Below are 19,123 nucleotides of genomic sequence, written 5' to 3'. Positions count from 1 at the left end.
GGCTTCCTAGTTTTGCAACCTTTTAATAGAGTTCCTCACATTATGGTGACCTCCAACCATAAAATTTTTGTTGTTTCTTCATAACTGTAATTTTGTGACTTGTGAATTGTAATGTTAATATCTGATATGCAGGTGGTCTTGTGACTCCTGTGAAAGTGCCATTTGAACCCCCAAACAGGTTATGACCGACAGGCTGAGAAATATTGTTTGAAAGGGAAGTATACTATCCTATTTTCCAAGCAAGTTCATTAAGCTTGGGAAGAAAACAATTTAAATGCTTCAGGAAGTCCTTGAAATTGAGCGCATTGATTAGGTCTCTCTTTCCCCGTGCATAGAGAAGCAGTAATGACTGCTGTAAATGCTTTTGGGTCAGATGAGCTTCAGAAAAGCCTCAGATCATTGTGCATTGTGCTCCAGCTTTGCAGCTTTTGTGAGCCTGCACTCATGCTGGGGCAGGCTTTAGATGCTGCCGCTTATCTTTGAGTCACTTCTACACCTGGAGCTGTAGTAAACTCTTCAGTTCACAAGGCAGACTTTGGTGGTATATCTGTTGTCAGTTTCCTATCTGAAGTAAACAGATGTTTGTACTAATCACCTCAATAATAGGGTTATGCAGCAACATCCTGTGGTGGGGATTCTGTAGCAATTGATGAGGCTCAGGACATGGCTGTGCCTTAGACACCTTGCTGTCTTTTCACCTTTGCCCCCATGGTTTACTGAGATCTGCTATGCTTGTTTTATTTTTTTTTAAGGTATTTGCGTCTTAAAATACCTTACTCCGTCTTGAAAGCTAATTTCAAGGATCAAAATTTCCTAGGATTCATTAGCCATAGACATTGAATTGTAGGCACATAAATAACATGCATGCAACTTCAATGTGTAGAGTATGCAGCACACTGAATGTATATATCAACATATCATTATTTTTACAAAGAATTAGTGTTGTTAGAAAGACTTGGTAATACCTAATGTCCTGGAGGAATGAAATGATCTAATTACAATCTCAAAACTTAAAGAAAATTAAAAAAAAAAAAAACAAAGCATTGCTTTCTTTGGTGTAAGGCAGACAATGCTTAAAATGGTGAAAGTATTGGAGATGTTAGATAATATTAAAAAAACATTTTACAGGTATTGCTGCAGGAGCTGCTTTTGCTCCTTCAGCCAATAGACTTTAAGATACCAGCCCTCGTGGGTGTGATCTTGTTTGCTTTAAAAAGCAGCTGTAGCTGTGTGCTCGCTCTCTTGCTTCCGGCTCCACTTCCAGCTACTAGACGCCTTTCCTGATTGCGCAGAGGGCTGTTGTCTGGGATGGTGATAAGTAAGTTTTTTCCCTTTAAGTAAATAACCATTCTATTAATCATAATTCCAAACTGGTGTGGGATTGTTTATGACTTACACCTTTATCCGACACCCAATGTTTGAAACCCCCTTTCCTCCCATTCAGCTGCCTGCCGCCAGCTCAACTTGGCATGAGCCGTCCCTCAGCCAAGGCTTGTGCCCTGTGCGTGGAGCCAGCAGTTCAATATAAATGATCACACAGTGGCTTTTCTTGCTGCAATTCTTTATATTTCCTCTTTACACGCCTCATATTGGCTTCAAGTCCCCACATACCCTATCATTTGCCTCCTCACCTCCACACCTCCCAGGCTCCACAGGCCTGGACAGTCTCTGGCCATCTGGTTTGCTCTTTTCTGAGTCGTTTTTAAATTTCCCTTGCATGCGCAGCACTTAAGTGGCATGAATCAGAGCACAAGTGGTTGCCAAAAGCTGCAACCCCTCTGGGCAACTCCATCATGTGAAAGCATAGGCAGCTTCTGGGTTGTTCTCTATCCCTGGATTCTGGGTTTCTGGTTCCATGTATGGAATTGATTTAATTACATTTAGTTTGTTGAGTAACTCATATTTCCCAGTTTTTAACAAATACTAAGGCAGACATTGAAACAGGACCCCGTTTTCCATCACCTTTGCAGTGGTTCTAGGAGTGACTTGGCAATAGCGCCACCTGCTGGATAATAGGTAATGTGGCAGTTTTCATTTCCAATGCAACTTCTACTGCTTTCTTTACTAATACAATGGATTATATCATGCGAGGTTTGGATGGCTATGGGATTACCTCAATTTACTGGTTACTAGGCTTCAGTTTTCTTTTCCATATTCTATCACTAAGGAAGAATATGGCATTCCTAAGAGTGATGCAATCTTTATGGACTAATAATGAATGGCTAGTTGAAAGGATTAAAATTATTGAAAAGCAGAGGTTATCTGAACAAGTGGATACTATGACAGGCAAAATTGACTCCATATCCAAGCGTACTAGGAAGTTACCTGAAAGGGTTCAGGCTGTTGAATTTGACATTCAGAAGTTATCACAAAGTTTTGATAAGGTAACAGACAGAATGTCTCTAGGATGGAAATCTACATGATATACAAGAAAAGTTCTGGGAGGACATGTTATCTTTGAAGGGGAAAGTTGAAACCTTGGAATCACAGGTACAGAATGTGGTCCAAAAAATTGATACCTTAGTGAAATCACTAGAAACACATGCAGGTCAGGAGATTCAGGCTTTAAGAGAGACAATGATAAAAAGATTTGAAATAATCAAAGACATTATTGGAGCTGGTGAACAGACACTAAGAAAGCACAAGGACAGGATTCAACATCACCACTGGCTATCAGAACTGGTTTGCCCAGGGTTTTAGTGTCATACCCTGTAATTTACTCTGACAAAGTGTCAGCTTCTAAAGGCTCAAAGGGAGTCAAAGAATGGAGATGAATGACAATAGGAATGAATGATCTAAAAAAATTAAGCAAGCTGTCTTTAATTATGGCTTGCACTCTGTATTTGTTAAGGGAATAATAAGGTCTTGGGCTTCTAATGTCAGAGCTACCCCACATGATTTCTCTTAGTTAGTGTCTGCAATATTAGATGATGGACCTTCCTTGATGTTTGGAATTTATTTCAGAGAAAAATCCAAACATATGGAACAGCAAGGAAGAGCAAAAGGTATGGAGGTTTCCCAAGATCAAATTCTTGGTGTAGGAGCATATGCTGATCCACAGGTCCAAGCTCTTTATGATGAAGAAGTATTGTCTCTATGTCACAAAGCAGCCTTAAATGCTTGGAATAGAATACAAGATCCAGTGAAAAGGTCGAATCATATACCAGGGTTAGGTAGGGACAGAGAAAATCCTTTACTGACTTTTTGCAAAGATTAATTAAGGCTCTGCATATAGGAGTAAGAGACCAGAAGCTAGACAAATAATTATTGAATCTCTGGCTTTTGAAAATGCAAACATAGAATGTAAAAAGATAATTGGGCCTTTAAGGTCTAGATCAGCACCTATGGATGAATGGATTCAGCATATGATGAATGTTGAGACATTTGGTTAAAATGATGAATCTTGGGTAGGAGAAGCGATTTTCAAAGCAATGAGGTGACATTAAACTGCCAGGTGTTTTAATTGTGGTAAATTAGGACATAGGAAAAGGGATTGCAGGCAAAGAATTTCTGGGACTAATATCTCCTGTGGGAATGAGAAAAATAGGAGACCTCAGCCTTTAGGTATATGTAGGAGCTGCGGTAAAGGTCGACCTTGGGCCAACAAATGCAGGTCAACAACAGACAGACAAGGCAACCCGATACCATTGGGAAACCCCTAGAGGGGCCTCTCACAGGCACCCAAGCCAAAAGTGGCCCAGTCATTCTCAGTTACTGTGGAGAATGTGTCTCACCAAGAAAATTAAAAACTCCAATGTCTGCTGTAAAAAGCAATACTAGTCTAAATGATGGGTTACATGTGGAGGATGAGTAAAAAAAATCCAGTAGGACAGAGTGTGCATATATTTTGGCAGACTTCTATTGACAATCAAAGACCAAAGCTGAGTCTGTATAAATGGCATTTTTATTAAAGGCTTATTAGACACAGGTGCGGATGTAAGTATCATTACTTCAGAATCTTAACATCCAAATTGGCCTCTTCAAGAGGTAGATATTCAGTTCCTAGGAATTGCAACCCTATCTTGTGTAAAACATGAGATGGGTTGAATGCATAGGGCCTGAAGGGCAAAGAGGAAGACTAAGGCCATATATAGCCAATATCGCAATAAATTTATGGGGCCATGACCTGCTACAGCAATGGAATACCCAGATTAACATTCCTGTAGTTCCAGGAACTCATTATTCTGGGAAGGATATAATGAGGTATTATGGAAAAAGCTCACCAGCCATTCAGGCTGTACAAGAACATACAGCAACTAGCAAACCTTTAGAGGTTCCAACAGCCCTAGCCTTAAAATGGTTAACTGAGAAGCCAAGATGGATCAAGCAGTGGCCTCTAGCTGAAGATAAATTACAGGCTTTGGAACAGCTGGCACAAGAGCAACTAGATGCTCACCATATTGAAGAATCAACCAGCCCTTGGAATTCTCCTGTGTTTGTTGTAAAAAAGAAATCTGGTAAATGGAGAATGGTGACAGATCTAAGAGCTGTCAACAAGGTAATTCAACCTATGGGTACTCTACAATCTGGAATTTCTTTGCCTTCTCTATTACCAAGATGATGGCTTCTTATAGTTATTGATTTGAAATACTGTTTTTTTTTTCACATTACCTTTACAAGAAAAGGATAGAGAAAAATTTGCCTTCACAGTGCCTACTTATAATTCTCAGCCTACTAGGAGATATCAATAGACTATCCTCCTACAGGGGATGCTCATTAGTCCCACATTGTGCCAATATTTTTTTTTTTCAGTTTTTCACATGTTCTTTTTATTCAAGGGTTTACTCACAGGCAGTATTTAAAGTCAGGCTTTTTAAATTAAAGGCCTAAACTACGAAATTTTGCAAATATGACACTGGCAAAGAATGAGCGTCTGGATAATTTAAACCCTCATTATCCTGGAGTCCAAGTCTGTAACACGGAACGCACAAGATCGGTATCATTCAAAACAAACAACTGAGAAACCACAGGTGCTGGGTAAATTTGTCAATGAAGAGAAACTTAAGTTTTAGGCTTGCAGAGTATGAAACCAGCAACTAGTTCTTCTGTGGCAGAGCATCCACTGTAAGTCAACCATTGGAAATAATTTGTAAGCAATTTCCCAAGGCCATAATTTACCATTACATGGATAACATATTTTTATCTGATTCAAATAAAGATACTTTAGAAAGGATATTTGAGGAAGTAAAGATAGTCTTGCCTAGATGGGGATTACAAATTGCTCCTGAAAAAATTCAAAGAGGGAAATTCTGTTAATTACCTAGGTTACAGAATAGGTTTACAGGAAATTAGAACACAAATGGCACAAATTAGGAGAGACCAGTTATGGACGCTAAATGACTTTCAAATATTGTTAGGAGACATTTCCAGTCTACAACCAGATGTTGGGATAATACCTGATCTAATAGTTCATTTAAACAAAACCTTAGATGATGATTAAGATTTGAATAGTCCCAGAAAATTAACAGCTGAAGCAGAAAAGGAACTGACAATGTTTGAGGAAAAATTACAGGAGGCACATGTGGATAGGATGAACCCAAATCTTAGTTGTATCCTAGTCATATTGCCTTCCAGAATTTCTCCTACAGGGATTCTAATGCAGAGGGAAGATATTATTTTAGAATGGATATTTATACCACATAAACCAAGTAAAAAACTAAAAATGTATGTGGAAAAAGTCTCTGAATTAATTATAAAAGGTAAACCAAGACTTCATCAACTAGCAGGTATAGACCACACAGAAATTATAGTGCCTTTTACTACTGATGAAATAAAAAAGTTATGGGAAGACAATGAACCATGCAAAGAGCTTGTGCTAATTTTTTTTGAGAAATTAATAGCAACTATCCCAAAAGTGATAGACTTAACCTTATAAAGAGAACTTCTTGGATTCTTCCTTGAATTGTATGTGATGCACCAATAACTGGAGCCTGTACATTTTATACTGATGCAAATAAATCAGGGAAAACAGGTTACAAATCAGAAGTATTGAGTAAGGTGGAAGAAAGCCCTTATAATTCTGTCTAGAAGGCAGAATTATATGCCATTCTTGTGGTGCAAAGGGATTTTAAAGAACCTCTTAATATTGTTATGGATTCACAATATGCAGAAAGAGTTATCTTGCATATTGAAACTGTTGAATTTATATAATATGATACAGAATTGACTTCATTGTTTATCCAGGTACAAGACATAATCAGGAATAGGCTTTGTCATATGTATATAACACACATCCAATCCCATATGGGTCTGACTGGTCCTCTAGCACAAGGTAATGCTGAAATTGATCAATTATTGATTGGAAGCATGTTGCAGGCCTCAGAATTTTATAAAAAACATCATGTCAATAGTAAAGGTTTAAAGAAAGTTTTCTATTACATGGCAACAAGCTAAGGAAATTATAAAGAGGTGTCCTATAGTTCTTTATATAATCAAACACTCTTGCCTGCAGGAAGTAACCCAAAGGGTACTCTAAGGAATAAAATCTGGCAGATGGATGTGTTCCACTTTATGGAATTTGGTAAATTAAAATATGTACACCACACCATAGACACGTATTCAGGTTTTCAATGGGCAACTGCCCTGAGCTCAGAAAAGGCTGATTCGGTAATCACACATTTATTGGAAGTTATGGGCATCATGGGTATACCTGCACAAATAAAGGCAGACAATGGTCCAGCATATGTATCTAAGAGAATGAAAACAGTTTTTTGCTTATTATATTATAAAGTACAGTACAGATATACCAAATAATCCTACAAGCCAGGCAGTTATAGAAAGATCAAATTGTACTATAAAGGTTATGCTGAACAAACAGAAAAGGACATAAAATACCCTGAAAAATAGATTGTATAATGCTTTATTAACTTTGATTTTTCTTAACACTAATGAGAAAGGAACAAAGCACCAGAGAGGCATTGGATAATGGAAAAAACTTCTGAATTGAATCTACCAGTATATTTCAAAGATTTGTTGATTTCACAATGGCAACCAGGAGAAATACTAGTTGGGGAAGGTGTTTTGCTCTTGTTTCCACAGGAGATGAAAAAATATGGATACCATCAAAATTAATAAAGATTCACTTTGAAAAGGAGAAACCTATTGAAACAGAGAAATGACAGCTCATCCACACTGGTGATAACCATACAGGTGGTAACAAAAGCATTTGGGATGGGGGCAGGGTCCTGTTCTTGTCTTTGCAGGAAAATACTCATCTTCAAAAATTCAAGAAACTGCTGATGTTTGGATGATGACAGGTAGAAAAATAACTATCCAATAAGGATCATCAAGAACATACAATATGGTTAGTAAGTACAAATGATACAATGTATATATTTATATATATGTATGTATAGGTATGTATATGCTTATGAATATATAGAGCTGGTTTTAGATTTGGACAATGGCTCTGTCCCTCTTTAAATTCAAGCATGTTGTTAAAAGAAAAAACCCAAAGCCTGGTAGCATCTTCACCATCACTCTCAGAATGTATTATTTACCACTGATTGTTGAGACAAAAGAAGAGATCTGGTCGACAAAAGAAGGGATCTGGCCATCTGATTATACCCAATTAAGAAATATTTCTGGAGGGAGAGAATGAATGCTCAATTGAAGACTACCAAATACTTCAGAACTTGGGATTTTCAAAGGGGAAAAAGACTTCTGAGTGAATCACTTGGTCACTCCAGCTTTATGTCCATTACATATCAGGCACTGTTTAAGAGGGAATATCACCAAATAGATGTAATTTGCTAAGGTTTTACACAAAGGTATTCTGTCTCTATTTCTGATCAAATGTATGTATGCTTGTGCATACAGATTACATATAGTTGAACATGCATATACCAGCAAATATTCAGATTCCAAATAAAGGCATGTGATTTGTGATTTAAAAAAAAAAAAAAGAAAAAAACCCAGAGTTTCTATCTCATGTCAAGTGCCATTTGATATGGGACATTAAGAAAAAAGATTTTAGAAAACATCTTTGTTTTTCTTCATATCTATTTTTGTCTTTATCATACCTTTCATTGAATATATATATGTATATATATATATATATATAATGTTTAAGAACAATGAATTTTTCTGCAGTAATTTCTGAAGTTTCCAGGAAGAAGATGGGGCCCTATAACAATAACTCCACCTGGTTAATATGATATCATGATACTGATAGCACTACTACAAGACCTGTTTTGGGTACCAGCTGCACAAGACGATCCCAACTTGGTTAGCTGAAATGGTGCACATCTTGTACAACATTCTGGCCAGACCTCCACAAAATACTCAGAGACTATTTGCAATTTTAAAAGACATTGATCTTGAAATTTAACCATCATTTTACTTTCACAGGATCCCCCAGAAAGAACATCACCCCCTTGACAGCTGGAAGTTATTCTAGAGGATGACGTCTCCTCTCCCAGTAAAGTTTGCCCCTAGGTTTAGGGACATCATTTAGGGTTGATTATAATAAGTATATGGTTGAGGGTTGGGGGAGGAATTTTATAAGCCTAGGGATCTTTTTGGAAAAAAAGGGATAATTGGATGATAGTTATTGTTTTTTAGACAATTTTATTGGTATTGATTTTGTATATTGATATAAAGTTAAATTATATTGACTATTGTATGCGTGCATGCTTCTACCTCTGTTTAAAACATTTTTATGTATTGATATATACATATATATATAGTATTGATAAATATTTACCATATTGCAGTATACATTTTTACCTCTGATTAAGATATTTATATATTGTATGTGTTGATATATAGTTACCATATTGCAATGTATACTTGTACATTGTTTACATTTGGAGGTCATTTTCCTCATTTATTGCACAGTTGTTTATTGTCTTAGTCTTTAAGTTAGATAGGTATTGAGAATTATATAGATCAATGATCATCTATGTTTGTCAGTTATAATTAGATTAATCAGGTTCTTTAGATACATAGATTCAGTATATATTCAGTATAGATAGATAATCTTCAACCTCTTCAGAGAGCTGTAGAATATGGTCTTTAATCTAACTCAGTGTTCTGTGGTAGTGAGACACAATCGCCCCTGGCAACATGGATCTATTCCAGAGAAAATGTTGAGAACCAAAGGCACTCCACCTAGAGCCTTTCTTCTTGGCAGAACTGGCCTTTGGGCAAAGAAATGCCCATACCTTAACCACTGAAAAAGATACAGAGTATCTGTAAATGGATAAAACAGAACTGTTATATCCTGCCAAGACAGGGTAAGATAGTTTTGAAAAATTTCTTACCTTTGAAAATGGTATGTCAGTTATGTTAGGCCTTGGCCAAAATTGGTTGCTTCAATGCTGCAAACGTGACTTTGGGTGATTGTCCAGGTAGCCAGTTGTCTCTGTGATTTGTTGCATGTTTTGAAAGTTGTTAGATTGCACTTCCTATTTACTCAGGTAACATTATTTCCCTTCTCAGATCTTCAGTGGAGTTGAAGACTACATAAATGTAGTTACTTTCCTCTCATGACTTGGCCAAGTTATTTATTATACAAGACTTAAGCTAGTTAGAATAGGATATTTGTTCTTATTGTATATAATTTCATAGTAAGTTTAGAAGTCTCTTACTTAAACAAAGGGGGAGGTGCTGTAGAAGATGCTTCTGCTCCTTTAGCCAATAGACTTAAAGATACCAGCCCACTAGGGCATGGTCTCATTTGCTTCAAAAAGCAGTTGTAGCTGTGTGCTCGCTCTCTTGCTTCCGGCTCCACTTCCAGCTACTAGACTCCTTTCCTGATCATGCAGAGGGCTATTGTCTGGGATGGTGATCTGTAAGTTTTTTCCCTTTAAATAAATAACCATTCTATTAATCATAATTCCAAACTGGTGTGGGATTGTTTGTAACTTATGCCTTCAAGGTATGGTGCCATGTGCCTATGCTCTCAATATTCATAAGGCAGCTTCAGGAAAATTACTTTAAGGTACAACCTACATGGATTGCATATCAAGTTCAGACCAGCCATTGCTGTCTTTGTGAGAGGCTGTTTCAAAACCAAATAAACAAAGAACAAAGAGAAAAAAGAAAGAAAAAGAAAAAAGAGAAACAAAAATCAAAGAAATATTGATTCACAATTTATTGTATCAGTTTATTATAAGTCAAAGTTTTATTTAGTGAATTCAATTCAGATAAATAAAACTGACAGTAAACTTGCAAATATGTGTTTGTGTGTGCATGAGTGTGTGTGTAATATCACTTCTTCTTCTTCTTTTTTTTTTCTGGTTTTTTGAGACAGGGTTTCTCTGTGGCTTTGGAGCCTGTCCTGGAACTAGCTCTGTAGACCAGGCTGGTCTCAAACTCACAGAGATCACCTGCCTCTGCCTTCTGAGTGCTGGGATTAAAGGCGTGCGCCATTCTTAACAACATTAATTAAAATTGTAATTAATGTCTTAAAAATTAAAACCTGCAACAAATATAGAACTCTTCCTAATAATATTAATTAAAATTAGAATGCCATCATGGAGCATGATTAGAAACATATAGTAAACCATTGGATTCCAAAACCTTCATAAAATTCTTCTCTAATACACCAGAGAACAGAAATGCTGAGTTAGACTGTGAATAGCAACACCAGATAGTGACCTTTGCTTACATATTAACCAAGTCATGAAGCTACAGTTATAAAAAAAGACCTTCAGTCAATTATAGAGAAACAGTCATGATTAATAAGCATCAGAGTGAAGTAATTCTGTTTTAAATAAAAACATACTTAAAAAGAAATAAACATTTTTCTTAAGGATAGCTAAAGTTTTCAAATACCAAGCAGACAAGTATGTATATCTTACCCACACATCTGGGCTTCTCATTGCTCCATAGGCCATTGTCTGAACAGTGCATTTCTTTCTGTCCTTCAACCTTGAAGCCTGCATTACATTCAAAGCGCACCACATGTCCAAAGGAATATTCCTGGTCTGGATCCAATGCACCACTCACAATTCTTCCATTTTCCGGGTCTGTCACTGGCAAGCACTTAACAACTGAAAATACAGGCACCATTTTTACTGACGGAACTGAAAGCTTCTATATGTGTATATGAATAAAACACCAGCAAGATAAACCTGTAGGAACTTACTTAGATGTTTTAGAAATATTTATGATTGTTTGCAAGAGATAAAGATCATTTAACATAAGTAGTCTGGTTATCATTTTCTGTGGGAATGGGAAGAGAAAACTATAACTTCAAATGATAGTTTGAATTTTCATGATTGTAAATGTCTCCTTAACTATTAAAAAATATGAGCTCTGGAACAATCACATACAAATGTTTTACTGATGCTTCAGAACAACGTGACATTGGAATGCCACAGAGCATTTTAATAAGATGGAAAAGCAATAAATTTTAAGGTATTTCTTCTGATGGAGAAATTGTTCTTAATTTTCCTTTCCTTTCAACCTCGGTATTCACATTTTTATTTTTCTTAAAATTTCTCTATTGTGAAGGCATTCAAAGTTTATGTTTCCTGAAGAAACTTTGGATGCAGGAGATATTCTAGGCATGTTTCCTTGTCTTATTACCCAAAGATATTGACTCAACAGGTCATTCCATGGTCCAAAGCTCAGTTTTAAACAAGCATATGAATGCTTGCTCCCTGGAACAACTTCTGATTTCCTTACATTAAATTTCTATATTTTTCCAGGCATGAGAATGTCCAGTGTGACCACATTCTCTCTCTCTCATTTTAACCCCACTGGATTTTCTTTCCTTTATTACTTACTATGGAAATATGACCTAGCATTTAGATAGACCTCTGCTAATTCCATGATAACTAGAGATCTGAGGTATTTCTCTAAAATCACAAGGAAAACATGTATTTCACTGTTCTTGTTGTTTGTGCTGCATATGAACAAGAAGAAAAGATAAGAAAGTTCTTTCTTTTTAAATTTTATTTATTTATTTATTTATTTATTTATTTATTTATTTATTATTTATGTGTGCTACTCTGCATGTATGTCTGCATACCAGAAGAGAGCTTCAGGTTCCATTACAGATGGTTGTGAGACACCAAGTGGTTGCTGGGAATTGAACTCAGGACCTTGGAAGGGCAACCAGTGCTTGAGTTCTTTCTTAATTCTTACTTTTTTTTCCTTTTTTTTATCCTACATTTCAGGCTATGGGAAAGCCTTCATAGCAGCATACTGCTGAGAGATATTTCAATCCTATTTTGTACCACTGTGGAGGCCTATATCACTGTAACTGGACGGTTATTATGGGAAATATTCTTCATGAATACAGCTTTCAAGTTCTGATATTTTATCAAGCTGGTGATGGTTGTACATATTATTAATGTTTGAACTATAAAATAAAGGAAAAAATGGGTTTGGTATTTCTAACCATCAGTACATTGACCAAAAATCATATCAATCTCATTTTATATTTATTATATTGTTAGAAAGTTTTGAGGTTTTTTTATTGTTGTTGTTTTGCTTTTTTTTTTTTTTTTTTGGAGACCAGGTTTCTCTGTAGCTTTGGAGTCTTTCCTGGAATTAGCTCTTGTATATCAGGGTGACCTCACTCTCACAGAGATCCACCTAACTCTGCCTCCTGAGTGTTCCACCACAGCCCAGCTGAAAGTTTGAGTTCTTTTGATGACCCTTGTTTGCTGTTGGTCAAGTCCATGACCCCAAGGAATCTACATTAGCCCTGAAAAATTTACCACCCTCTTGACTTAGTACTTAGTACACTGAAATACAAAGAAGTACTCTAATAAAACAGCTATTTCTGTTTTATACTAGAAACTACAAAATATTATAAGTAAGACATACTGAAGAATAAACTTCAATAATATTTTTCTGTAAAATGTGGAAAAAATCTTATCTAATGTAGGTGTTTAGTCATAAATGTAAAAACAGCTTCTTAATTACCTTCACATAATGGAATATCATTGACCCACCCATCTGCATCACATTCACGGTAATCAATCTCACCTAACAGCTGATACCTAAAAACAGAAACCAAAAAAATGTGTTGAGACATCATGTATTTTTACGTACTTTTAAGCTCTTGACTGTTACGGTTGTCCTCCAGTAAGAACTTTTTAAGGAAAAAAATATTTCTCTTTCTTGTATTATTCTCATCTTGTTCCTAATTCTTAATAGAAAGAAAACACTTAAGCAGAATACATTAGTCAAGGAGCTTGGATTTAGGGTTTACTTAATGCTTGCTGTAGAGGAGATTGAATAATTGACTATAAATGTGATACTCTAGCTCCCTTATGTGCCCTCTTCTGACAGCAAAACAAAGTTCCTAGTAAAGGCTTTCTATTCACAGCAGAGCCAACCCAATATGTTATGCTCCTTCAGACATTCTGCAAAATTCTACAAAAGACTTTCCTGGGCCAATGTTTGTGGAGGGAGGGGAAAGGAGGAGATAATGGTTGACCATATAGATCCATACAGAAAAAACTTTTTGTGATGCCATCTCAAAATCACCTACATGAAGAACAATAAAATGATTGTTCATAAGCAATCATTCTGCTGAATAATATGTAACTAAACCTACACCCAACAGAGAAAATGAAGACAGACATATAGGACTCAAAAGGTTGAGCAATAAACAGGGATGCAATAAACCTGTTCTACTCTTAGTTTTCAGTTCTAGGTTAAAAAAATAGACAAAGTATTCTCCCATAAAAATTTAAATTAATGTGAACTACTTTACCTACTGATCCTACATGGTGTGAGAACTTTCATTGATAAGTGTCAGTAACTTGACCAACAGATTTCTGTTGGTGATTGAAACTCAATATGTAAGTTACTGACACAACAGGGTTCTATCAGTGTTTGCTCTTGATACAGATAAGCTGAAAGAGGCAATAATGAGCTCCAGAGAGCCAGAGTCAGAGGAAAATATCCAGTTCATTTCTTCACCAAATTGTAAATATAAGTTCTGAGACTGTGGAAATCAAATGAAGAAAACATATGAATTTTGATTTCCATTTTCAGCACAAGTGTGAAACCCAAATAAGGGAGGCTAGCCTGAGATGTAATATCTCAAAGGTGAACAGCGGAACAGCCCGAAAAACTCATGCCAAGGCAATCCTTATTGGTTTTGTGCAAAAAGGTGAGCGGTGATGAATGAAAATTGGGATAAAAATGAGTTTGAAAAATCTCCTTCAGGTCATGGGCAAGGAGACGATAAATAAGAAATGAGTATCTGATGAGAATATTCAGTACTTCAGAATTTTTTTAAGGGTTTCTAATGTAGGTCATATTTATATCCCCTGCCTATGCCATGATGCTGATATGAAGTTTCCACTTTTGTCAGAGAGGGATAGGAATGAGTTAATAGTTTATGAACATTAAGTATTTGAGTTTGGGAATGTTTTAGAGCTAATTATAAATCTGAAAACTTTAAACTGTTAATGGTTTATTTCTTTAAGTTAGGAAATAAAGAATGGACAATGAAAAAATTCCATTCACAATGTTTAATTTTATTTATACTTATTTTTCATAATACTATAGAGTTATTAATTTTCCCATATGGACTCTTAAAATAATCTGTAGCATTAGAGAAAAATTATAGAAGACTCAGTAATGATTTCAGCCTTGATACCCAGTAGCTGGTCAGAGGATAGAGTCAAAGATTCTGAAAAAAAATAGCCTTTGGGTCCCATAAATAAAAATAATTTGCATACTACTAAGCTTTAAAAAAGCTCTCAGGAGAGAGACATTTTACTCACAAGTAAAAGTCTTGCTTTCTTGGTCTGTTTGTGGGGCCCAGCAATACGACCAGGATCTATCCTGGTGCAGGAGCTGGCTTTTTGGAACCTATTTGCTATGGTGGGTGCTTCACTCAGCCTTGATGCTGGGTTGGGGGCAGCTTGGTCCTGCATCAACTTGATATGCTCTGCTTTGTTGACTTTCATGGGAGGCCTTACCTTTCATGAGGAGTGGAGGAGGGTAGAAAGAAGGTGGGTAAGGAAACTTAGTAGAGGAGGGAGTGGAAACTGTGGCTTGTATGTAAAAAATAAATAATTTAATAAAAAAGGTAAAATAAAAAGTCTTGCTTTCTTTAAATAATGTAAAATCTTTTTAGGAGGATTACCATATAACATAGTTGTTTTCAGAATTCCTATTTCCCCACTATATAAAAATTTTCCCATTTCACATAATATTGTTCAAATAATGGAATTTAGTAAGGTATTGTCAGCTGAACACTTTTGTGTGTACTGACTTAACACCCCCTTATTTCAACACTGTTCCAGAATAATCATAACTCACCTGACTTTTTAATGCTATGAAGATAGTATGGAATTCAAATAAAATTACTCATTCATAGCTTTATGTATGTTATTCTTTAAATGTTGATAGAAAAAAATAGTCTCATTAAAGCACAAACTTGTAGACTTTCTACTTGCAATTTCAATGACAAGCCTTAATATTGACAACATACCCCTCATTGCAGGTATAAACAACCTTTGCACCAAACTCAAATCCACTTCCAACTTCCAGCCTAAAGGACCCAAAGGGTGTGTCTCCAGGATGCCCACATGGCTTTTCTAAAATTAAAATAAAGATTCAGTATTAGAATACAGTCAATGGAACATACCTTATCTAGGAGTTGGAGGGGGGGGTCATTTGAATATCATTGAATAGAAGGAAACTTAAAACAGCAAAGAGTATTTTTAATTTGAAGTTAACTGCCTACTTCCATTTTTAATTTTGGAGGATTACTACATTTTAAAATGACTTTTATACATTTTAGTTACAATAGGGATATAATTTTATAGTGTTACAACACAAAACATTTCATCTATTCTAAAATAAAATTAGTCATAAGGATCTCATACATGGAGTACTTACTCTGACATTTCCTGGATGGGTGTAAAGCCACCCATTTTCCCTGCCTGCAAGCTTTAACAATGGTCCCAAGTGTTCGGTATCCAGGGCGACATTTGTAGGTAGCCTGAGTGTTTTCTGGATATGATTGTTCAGACCAAGAACCTGTTAGAATTTCTGTATTTTCTTTTGGTGGAGGACCTTTACAATCTACAATACAAACAAACCAATATTTGAAATACTTATTTACATAGATATAACAAACCTTAAATATAAAAGCAAATGGTGTTGTCAACAAAGACAATTTTTAAAAGCTTCACATTTGGGGGAAAGTAGAATATTAAGAACTGTTAGTGAAACACAGGGCTCACAGAGAGTGGTCTTACTGGTATGTTCCTCTACATATATCCTCTACATAGATCCTCTACATATATGCTATGGGTGTGTGTCTTGGTGTTAGCAGGAGTTGGGGGATATCTCTGACTACTTTGCCTGTGCTTGGGACCCTTTTCCTTCTACTGGGTCATGTTGTCCAGTCCTGATATGAGTGAGGGATTGTGCCTAGTCTTATTGTAAATTGTTATGCATGTTCACTTGATATCCTTGGTAAACCTGCTGGTGTTTTTTGTTTGTTTGTTTGATTTTTGGAGCTGGAGGTATACATCTAGGGGAGAGGGAAGCTGTGAGGAATGAGGAGGGGAGGGCTGGGTGGAGTGGAGCTAGAGGAAACTGCAGTCAAGATTTAATGTATGTATAGAATAATTTTTTTTTTAAAAAGAAAAGAATGGCTAACATGACGAAAGTTGGAGAAATCACAAGAAAGGGGACCAAAGCCACAACTCAGACTGAAGCTGAAAACGTGTGCTCTGTCTTAGTCAATGAGGCCTGATAGGACAAAAAGTCAACAGGTTGGGAAGCCTAAACACAATGTATTCCTAACAAGGAATGTTCTTTGTTCCCAGCAGGTAGGGGGTGGGAGGTGGGGTGGGAGAACAGAGAGGCAAATAATAAAGGAATGAGACAGATTTCAACGCATATTTTCTTATTTCTTTTTTAGGACTCTATTCTCATAACCTCATCTAAACTTAATTCCATTCCTATGACCCATCTCTGCTTCAATATATTGGTTTGGAGACAGAACAAATACAATGTCCACATTAAGTTAGCAATTACATCACTGAAAGTATATCCAAGAGATGTGTGTGCAGGTGACCTCAATTTCATTTGTGGTAAAGATTGTGACAATGTGGCTTAAATTAAGAATTAGAAAGTAAGAACTAAGCAGTCGAATTAATAAATATTGACAGGCATGTTGTAAATATTACATCAACATAAAACATATTCAGATAATGGATATAAAACCATAATGTTGTATCAGATATTCTAGGATTATTAATATCAACATAAAGTCTAAGAACAACACTGTATGTATCATGCAGTCATACACATGTGAAACAATGTTGATCAAAAATATAAGTATAGCTTTGAGGATAACTTGTTCTATTTGGAAAAGATAAGTGGGGGTCTTCTGGGGTGCTGGGAATTCTCTGTGTCTTGATGTGATTGAATAGTAATTAGTAATATACCATATTCATAGTTTATTCATTAAACTATGTGTATGTTATATAATATGTGTATATTACATATAATATAAACGTGTATTATATAATTTAAACTTAAAATTAACAAAATATTTGTGTGTTCTATTACATTTACTTTTCAATAGATTAACTAAGGATAGTATATTGAAAGTGGGAAGAAAATTAATATCTAAATTTGTACCTCTTGTTTGCATTTATTTATTTTTCAGTATCATCTTCTGGTTAAGGGCATGGAGATTTAAACACCTAATAACTTTTCCAAGGTATCTGAAAGTGGCAGAACACAAAGTGAACATAAGTTTTGCAAAACAGGGGAGCTTATGTTTTTTAACCATTTCTTATGGTTTGGGGTTGGGAAGTAAATTCGAGGTGCTGTGCTTTCTTATTAAGCTTTATAGGAGAAACATTTTTGTTTTTTGTTTCTAACAGAGAAGTTCAATAATATAGAAAAAGTTTGAGTTTACAGTGAAAATAAGTGCCCATGTTTAATATTTTACTGCAATAGTTGTGCCTACATCCTTCTATGTACCAATCCTTTTGCCTATTTATTATTTTTCCAAAAGCTGGAATTATAGCTATGGAATGTTAGCACTATGGAATAGAATTGTTTTTAATGATGCCTATTGGTTAATTTTATAATAAATACCCTGATGTTTAAATGCCTGTGTTAGTAAACCCAAAATGTTGGTTCCTATGGCAGATTACAAAACTTTTTATCTAATATATATATATATATATATATATATATATATTTATTACTTTAATTGTTATATTCATTTTACTTCTGATTTTGTATCAATTTACCACTCTGTTTTAAACTTCATCTTTTACAGACAAAAGAATAACCTGAGGCAACTTCCACTTAGAACTTTTCTATAGGGCGTCATTATACAACATGTGATGAAATAAGAGACCGCGGGAGCTTATAGAAGAATAAAACACTTGTTTAGGATGTCGGGTGCACATATTTTCTTTGAGTATTTTCCTAATGTTTAGAACTTGTGTAATAAATTACAGTAAATAAATTGTGTAATAAATTACAGTACATTAATTTTTCATCATTTCAGTAACTAAGCTTCTGTACACTAGATGGCGCAAATACCCCATCACCACTACTGCAGCAAAAGTCTGGAGCTTCAGTATGTGAGCTGTTTAGGACTGTGCTCCATTATTTTTATTGGAAAAAATGTGCAGCCCAGGCTGGCCTCGAACTCGTGATCCTCCTGCCTCTGCCTCCTTCAGCAAATCCTACAGGCATTTGGGTATATATCCAAAGGATGCTCAATTGTGCCACAGGGACATGTTCACAGCAGCTTTGTTTGACATAGCCAGAACCTGGAAACAACCTAAATGCCCCTCAACTGAAGAATGGATAAGAAAAATGTGGTACATCTACACAATGGACTACTACACAGCAGAAAAAAAATAACGACAGTTTGAATTTTGCAGAAAAAAAAAACGGATGGAGCTAGAAAATATTATTTTGAGTGAGGTAACCCAGACCCAGAAAGACAATTATCACATGTACTCACCCATAGGTGGTTTTGAAACATAAAGCAACAAAAACCAGCCTACAGGCCGGGCGGTGGTGGCGTACGCCTTTAATCCCAGCACTCAGGAGGCAGAGGCAGGCAGATCTCTGTGAGTTCGAGGCCAGCCTGATCTACAAGAGCTAGTTCCAGGACAGGAACCGAAACGCTACGGAGAAACCCTGTCTCGGAAAA

At 35.9% G+C, this 19,123-nt stretch overlaps 1 protein-coding gene across 6 annotated transcripts in view; it reads right to left on the bottom strand.

Moving 5' to 3' along the window:
- The window catches only part of LOC126507302 (complement factor H-like), a 325,893-nt gene that overhangs the window by 293,695 nt on the left and 13,075 nt on the right, over positions 1 to 19,123 (bottom strand). For 5 of the 6 annotated variants that reach the window (XM_050151580.1, XM_050151582.1, XM_050151579.1 and 2 more), the window contains exons 2-5: positions 15,823 to 16,008; positions 15,413 to 15,518; positions 12,883 to 12,959; positions 10,806 to 10,997 (exon numbers count right to left, since the gene is read on the bottom strand). In XM_050151580.1, coding sequence (XP_050007537.1) covers positions 10,806 to 10,997; positions 12,883 to 12,959; positions 15,413 to 15,518; positions 15,823 to 16,008 — 561 coding nt within the window. Of the gene's footprint in view, positions 1 to 10,805; positions 10,998 to 12,882; positions 12,960 to 15,412; positions 15,519 to 15,822; positions 16,009 to 17,580; positions 17,667 to 19,123 lie in introns of all 6 variants that reach the window. The other variant, XM_050151583.1, reaches the window with a different exon arrangement.

This window comes from Alexandromys fortis, unplaced genomic scaffold (assembly GCF_014885135.2).
Source record: "Alexandromys fortis isolate MF-2015 unplaced genomic scaffold, M_Fortis_MF-2015_v1.1 scaffold_71, whole genome shotgun sequence".
In the NCBI taxonomy this organism is placed as follows: Eukaryota; Metazoa; Chordata; class Mammalia; order Rodentia; family Cricetidae; genus Alexandromys; species Alexandromys fortis.
Note: the sequence above shows the minus strand (reverse complement) of the source record. Positions and strands in the feature narration are given on the sequence as shown.